Below are 6,234 nucleotides of genomic sequence, written 5' to 3' on the forward strand. Positions count from 1 at the left end.
ATGCTCTGTCTCTTCTCTCATCTCTCGCTGTCTCATTCTCTGACTCTCATTCTCTATTTCTGTCCCATCTCATGTCTCTCCCATCTCTCTCTGTACCCCTTGTTCTCTGTGTCTCTCTCTTCCCTTATGTCTGTCTCTCTTTGTTTCTGTCTCTCTTTGTCTCTATGTATCCCTGTTCTCAGTCCCCTGAATAGAGGGCAATTGTCGACTTCAAGCCCTGCAGATACCTAACAACTCAGCCCGACACAGAGCAGCAGGGTCCTGGCCTTCATCTACTCCATACCTCTCCCCTTCCCAATGTACAAGCGGAGCAAATTGAGGCCCAGAATTGGGCAGGAGAGCCTCTCCAAAGGCCTCACAGAGACACAGTGGCAGAGTCGAGACCCAAGCTCAGATCTCAGGACTCTTGGTGGGACCCTGGCTCTGTTTCTCTCGCCATTGTGAGCCTCAGTTTACATCCACGCATCCATGAGTGGGGAGAGGGGACCTGGGCTGCCACCCAGCTTCTGTCATTCCCCTTTCTGCTTTCTCACAGGTAGGACTCTCCCTAAGGCAGGAAGATTCGTGGTCACAGTGTGGGGCCCAGCCTCCCAAGAGCTAGGCTGGGTGGGGTCCCAGGGCCCCATGGGTCAAGAGGCCTCATGGCCAGAGGCTGGTGATACTAAAGGGATATCAGTCAGTTAGTCTGGATGTGGAAAGAGCTCAGCTGTGTCTCCAGAGTTGGCACTGGTCCCTGGGAACCTCCATTTTAGGACCCCTCCAGAGAGCCTGGTGGTGGGATCTCTACTGGCAAAGGCCAGGGCTTTTCCTGCTCCCCACCATGAGGCCCTTGCCGAAAGTGTACCAGCCTCAACCTCCCCTTCCTTCCTTCTCCATCTCTAGCAGAGTGGTTGTGAGTCTAGAAACATTGTTCCGGAATAGACAGGGAGACAGAGGCCCTGCAGGTGTCCATTCATAGATCACTGACATTTTGCTAAGCATTTTATGTGCACTAACTTTGGAAGATAAGTACAATTATTGTCCCAATTTATATATGAGCCTGAGGAGAGTTGCAGCTAGTTAGTGGCAGAGCCTGGCTCTACACTAGGGGAAGCAGAGGGGTTAATTCTAACCTTCCTGCCTTCATAGAACTTAGGAGGGAGGCTTGCTACAATTCTGGGCCTGGCAGGTGAGAGGCCCTATGAAATAGTGAGCTTTCTGCCCTTTGAAGAGTTCCAGTAAGTTGGGACTTCTTACAACCAGAGACATTGGCCTTCACATACTGAGAAGTTGGACCCATGGATCTCACAGAGTGTGTGGGTTTGAGATTCTGGGATCCTTTGAATCTAAGAAATGATGTTCTGTGATTCTGAGGTTCTGGCGTAGTACCATTCGAAGACCCTGAGGGTCCCAGTATCTGTGGGGTCTGCATGGCACTACCCAAGCATCAAAACTTGGGCCTCTCCATGGCCTAAGAAGGGCCAGGTCTACAGGACCCAGGGCTTGTCATGGTAGCCAGATGGACGTCACTCACCACATCCGCCAGCACCCACATCACCTCACCTGGGCCAAGCAGACTGCAGGATGGGCCAGCCAATTCTCGGAACGAAACCTGTGGGGTTGGGTGTCTGCCCCCTTCTCTTCCTCCTTGGTACCGATGAAGCCCAGCGCATCCGGCCGCCATGACGTCAATGGCGGAAAAATCTGGGGAAGTCAGAGGCTGTGACAATGGGGCCCAGATGCAGACCCCGATATGAAAACACAATCTATGTCCCAGAAACATCCGCCATGCATCTTCTGAGAAATAGTCAGAAAGGGACGCCCCAACAGACAATGCAGGAAGCTGGCTGCCCAGCTTGGCCCTCCAGTACCCCACTACCAGACAGACCATATCCATGTCCCCTTTCTGAGAATGTACCTATGATTCCCTGAATCAGGCCACTCCAAAAGTGTTTTGGGAAGAGATTTCTTATAAGCTCTGGCCAAGTGTCCAGGCAGATTCAGAAGTGACCACAGGCCAGCTGTGTGGACCAAGCCAGAGTAGTGGAAAACATCCACTCACTCACCAAAATCAGTATTAATGTGCTTTCAGGCTTCTGTAACAAAGTACCACAAACTGGGTAGCTTAAACAGAAATTTATTATCTCAGTTCTGGAGGCCAGAAGTCCTAGATCAAGGTGACAGCAGGGTTGGCTCCTAGGACTGTGAGGGAGAAAGTGTTTGTGCTTCTCTTAGCTTCTCATAGTTTGCTAGCAATCTTTGGCATTCCTTGGCTTGTAGAAACATCATCCTGATCTCTGCCTTCATTTATTCACTATTTCATTCACTTACCTCCTCATGGTCACTGACATTCTCTCAGGCCTTTGCTCTAAGCCTCCATAGACCTACACTCTTGATTTTCACACAGTAATGTTCTAACCTCCAGGGAGACTAAGGGTTGAATACCCGGATTCTCACCCTCAGAACCCCAGCCCTGACAACCCCCATGGGCCGACATCAATGAAAAGAAGGAGCAACCGCTCCCCTAGAACCCTCCTTGTAATCCCCCAGGCTGTTTTCAGCAGCTGTGTGCCCAACTCAGTGCTGTGGGGTAGGGCGGGGAGACGCACACGCACACGCACACGCACACGCACACACACAGCCCCACAGCAGGGAGCTTGTGAAATGTGCACACATGCACACTTTCCAGAGAAAGAAGTAGAGCTCTCAAGTCACGATGGGACTGTGGAACACTGAACCTGGGTGTCCCCTTCAGTAAAATGGAGGTTGGACTAGGCAGTCCATTCTAGCTCTAGCTTCCTCAGACTAGGACTATAGGATTCTGAGAAACCAAGGCCCCACCCATCAGGGAGTATAGGGTTCTGGAGCCCTTATAGATGACTTTCTGGATTGGCCTTAGATAGGGGAAGAGGAGGAAGAGCGGGCATTCCAGGCAGGCTGACCAGCATAAGCGAAGGCTTGGAGACAGGCTAGGGGTAAACTCCAGTGATGGCTGAGTCGACGAGCTCCCACAGGCTCAAGAGAGCCCATATATCCTCTCTGGCACATGCCATGCCAGCTCTGTGCAGGGCAGAGCCCAGAGATGACCAGAACCTGCCCCTTCCTGAATTTCAGACTCCTGTACTCAGCTGCCCATTTGGCATCCCCACTCGTATGTACAATGCCAGATTCTTCTTGGTATCCATCCATTAATTGAGCTCATTACCTTTCCACCCTTCCCCCCCCCCATACTCATCTCAAGTCATTTCAGTTCTGTCCTTCCAGCTGTCCAAGCTAATACCCAGAAGTCACCTTGACCCTCCCTCTCTCACCCCCATATCCAAGCTGCCAGAAAATTCTGACTCCTTTCAAACATGCTCAGAATCCACCTATTCTCACATCTCCACTGCCACCGTCTTGGTCTTTGCCACCATTATCACTTACCTGGACTGTTGTAGTATTGTCCTCATTAATCCCCTGCTCTGCCCTCACCTTTCTAGAATCTGTCTCTCTCACAGTAGCCAGAGGGATCTTTTGAGTCCATGCCCCCCACCACTCCCAGATATGCCCAAGTCACTGGATTAAAATGATGCTCCCAGGAGAAAATCAGAGACCGGCCCCAGCAGGATCAGCTACAGGCTGTGCTGGGTAAAGGGAGGGCCAGAGGGGTGAGTCCTGAAGACAAGCCTCAAGCAGTGAGGGAAGGAACTGAGACATACCCTGGCTGAGGCCCCGCAAACCAACCCAAAGCCCCCACTGCCCTCTGGAGGACACATCCCCACCAGGGCTGTGCCAGCATGCACAGGAAAGCCATGTGCTGGACCTGTGCAAGTCTGCACGTGGAGTGTACATGGAGAGACACATACCTGTGTTCCTGACACCAATGTGTGTGTGTATGTGCACACGCACACATGACCAAAGCTGGGGTCCAGCTATGGCACCCTTCGGGACATGTCTCAGCCAATGCCTGCTCCAACCAGAGGGGGTATCCATGTGGTTCAAGTGATTGTGTATTTTGCAGACCCCCAGCACATGCATAACTCTTTCCCCCGATGTCTCCACAGCCTGCCCTCAAAAAAGGACCCAATGCCCAACCCCAGGCCAGCCAAGCCCTCAGCCCCTTCCTTGGTGCTCAGCCCATCCCCAGGAGCCTCACCCAGCTGGAGGGCTGCACCCAAGGCCTCAGACCTGCTGGGGACCAAGGGCCCTGGGGCAACCTTCCAGGGCCGGGACCTTCGAGGTGTGGCCCATGCCTCCTCTTCCTCTTTGAATCCCATACCACCATCACAGCTGCAGGTGAGGCTCAGGGCCCAGAATGGGGCAAGCAGGGTGGGGTACCTGAGTCTATAGGTGCTGACCTTTACTGTGGCATCAGGCGGGAGGCCCACCTAGGGCACAGGAAGTGGTTTTCTAGGTCCCAGGCAAGTCTGTGACTTATGCAGATATCACAGGGCCAAGAAAATCCCCACTTAGCAGGTCTCAGAGATTCAAGGCTCTCCCTGACCTTACAATCCCTGTCTCAGGAGAGGAGACCCTATCATGGTCCTATAGGCATGTCCATGTGTCCCCATCCCCATGTGACAAGGGAGCACAAGGAGGTGAGATGACAGAGTTGAGGCCAGCTCTGCCACTTATTAGCTGTTTGATCTTAAGAAAGTTACTCAATCTCCCTGAGCCTCAGTTTCTACAGATGTATAAAGGGGATGGTCATAGTTCCTACTATATGCGGTTGTGGTGAGGAGTATATGAATTAGAAATGTAGAACAGTGAGGATGAGGATGGCATCCCACCCACCTGCCTTCTCTCCCCAGCTTCCCACAGTGCCACTCGTCATGGTGGCGCCCTCTGGAGCACGGCTGGGTCCCTCACCGCACTTGCAGGCACTCCTCCAGAACCGGCCACACTTCATGCACCAGGTACCAACCCTGACTGGGCAGGGAGGAGGGAGCAGGTGGGAGAACTGAGGAGGGGGCCAAGCTGAACCCCAGCCCATATGTGCCCCCAGCTCTCAACAGTGGATGCCCATGCCCGGACTCCTGTGCTGCAGGTGCGCCCACTGGACAGCCCAGCTATGATCAGCCTCCCGCCACCCAGCGCTGCCACTGGAGTCTTCTCCCTGAAGGCTCGGCCTGGCATGCCACCTGGTAACACCACACCCCAAAGCTCCCCAAAACCCCAGAGACCCAAGTCCTTGAATGTGAGCAGTGTGGGCTGCAGAATTGTGGCCCACAGGTCAGAAGTGTCAGGTTTTATCATCTTGGAAACTCCAACCTCCAAAAAATGTCAGGCTCAGAACCTGAAAGATGTAGAATGTCAAAATTACAGCACCACAGATCTTTGCAAAGTTAATCAAAATGTCAGCACTTGTGAATGGCAGTTTTTTAACTGCTCCACCAGAAACCTTGGATGTTAGGGACATCAGAGCTCCCTGGGAGTCAGGACCTGTGAGGTTCTGGAGGGTGGGCAGCTCAAAAAGAGAGCTTGTGGGCCAAGCTGTGGGCCAAGCTGTGGAGCACAGTCCACAGTCCCCAGAGGTGCCCTGTCCCCACCCGCAGGGATCAATGTGGCCAGCCTGGAATGGGTGTCCAGGGAACCAGCACTGCTCTGCACTTTCCCAAGCCCCGATGCACCCAGGAAAGAGAGGTCAGTGGGCAGAGCTGGGAAGAACCCTTGCCTTGCCATTCCCTCCCCTGACACCCTCTGTCCCCCTAGCACCCTTCCGACCATGACCCAGGGTTCCTACTCACTGCTGGTAAATGGTGTCTGCAAGTGGCCCGGATGTGAGAAGGTCTTCAAGGAGCCAGAGGACTTCCTCCAGTGAGTGACCCAGGCCCGTTTCAGTCCAGAGGGGTCCCCAGTTTGTGGGAGGAGGTCTGGGGTACAGGTCTCAGCTCGGGCCTTATCCTGATAGGTAGTAAGATGAAAGAGGCAAAAGCTGAGACTGCGGATTCAAATCCAGGCTTTGTCACTCACTGGCTGCATGACCTTGGGCGAGTTACTTAGCTTCTCTGGGCCTTGGTTTTCTCATTTGTATATGGAGCATAATAGTGCATACTATTATTTACCTCCATTTTACAGACAAAGAAACTGAGGCCAAAGAGGTTAAGTGTCTTGATCAAGATCATCCACTTCCCAAGTGACAGAGCTGGGATTCAAACCCAGGCATTCAGGCTCCAGAATCCATACTTCTAATTGCTTTGTCCTGCTACCTCTCGTGCCAACACACTAGCTTAATTTTAATGATCCTCAAAGTCTCAGCTCCTCACAATGACTGTT

At 52.8% G+C, this 6,234-nt stretch overlaps 1 protein-coding gene across 10 annotated transcripts in view; it reads left to right on the top strand.

Moving 5' to 3' along the window:
• Positions 1-6,234, top strand: part of FOXP3 (forkhead box P3) — an 18,280-nt gene that overhangs the window by 7,222 nt on the left and 4,824 nt on the right. For 7 of the 10 annotated variants that reach the window (XM_039843678.1, XM_039843680.1, XM_039843677.1 and 4 more), the window contains 4 exons: positions 4,023-4,254; positions 4,770-4,874; positions 4,964-5,102; positions 5,514-5,775. In XM_039843678.1, the coding sequence (XP_039699612.1) occupies positions 4,023-4,254; positions 4,770-4,874; positions 4,964-5,102; positions 5,514-5,775 (738 nt within the window). Of the gene's footprint in view, positions 1-3,209; positions 4,255-4,769; positions 4,875-4,963; positions 5,103-5,513; positions 5,776-6,234 lie in introns of those variants that run through there. The other 3 variants (XM_039843674.1, XM_039843673.1, XM_039843684.1) reach the window with 3 other exon arrangements.

Source organism: Pteropus medius, unplaced genomic scaffold (assembly GCF_902729225.1).
Source record: "Pteropus medius unplaced genomic scaffold, Ma_sr-lr_union100, whole genome shotgun sequence".
Classification (NCBI taxonomy): domain Eukaryota; kingdom Metazoa; phylum Chordata; class Mammalia; order Chiroptera; family Pteropodidae; genus Pteropus; species Pteropus medius.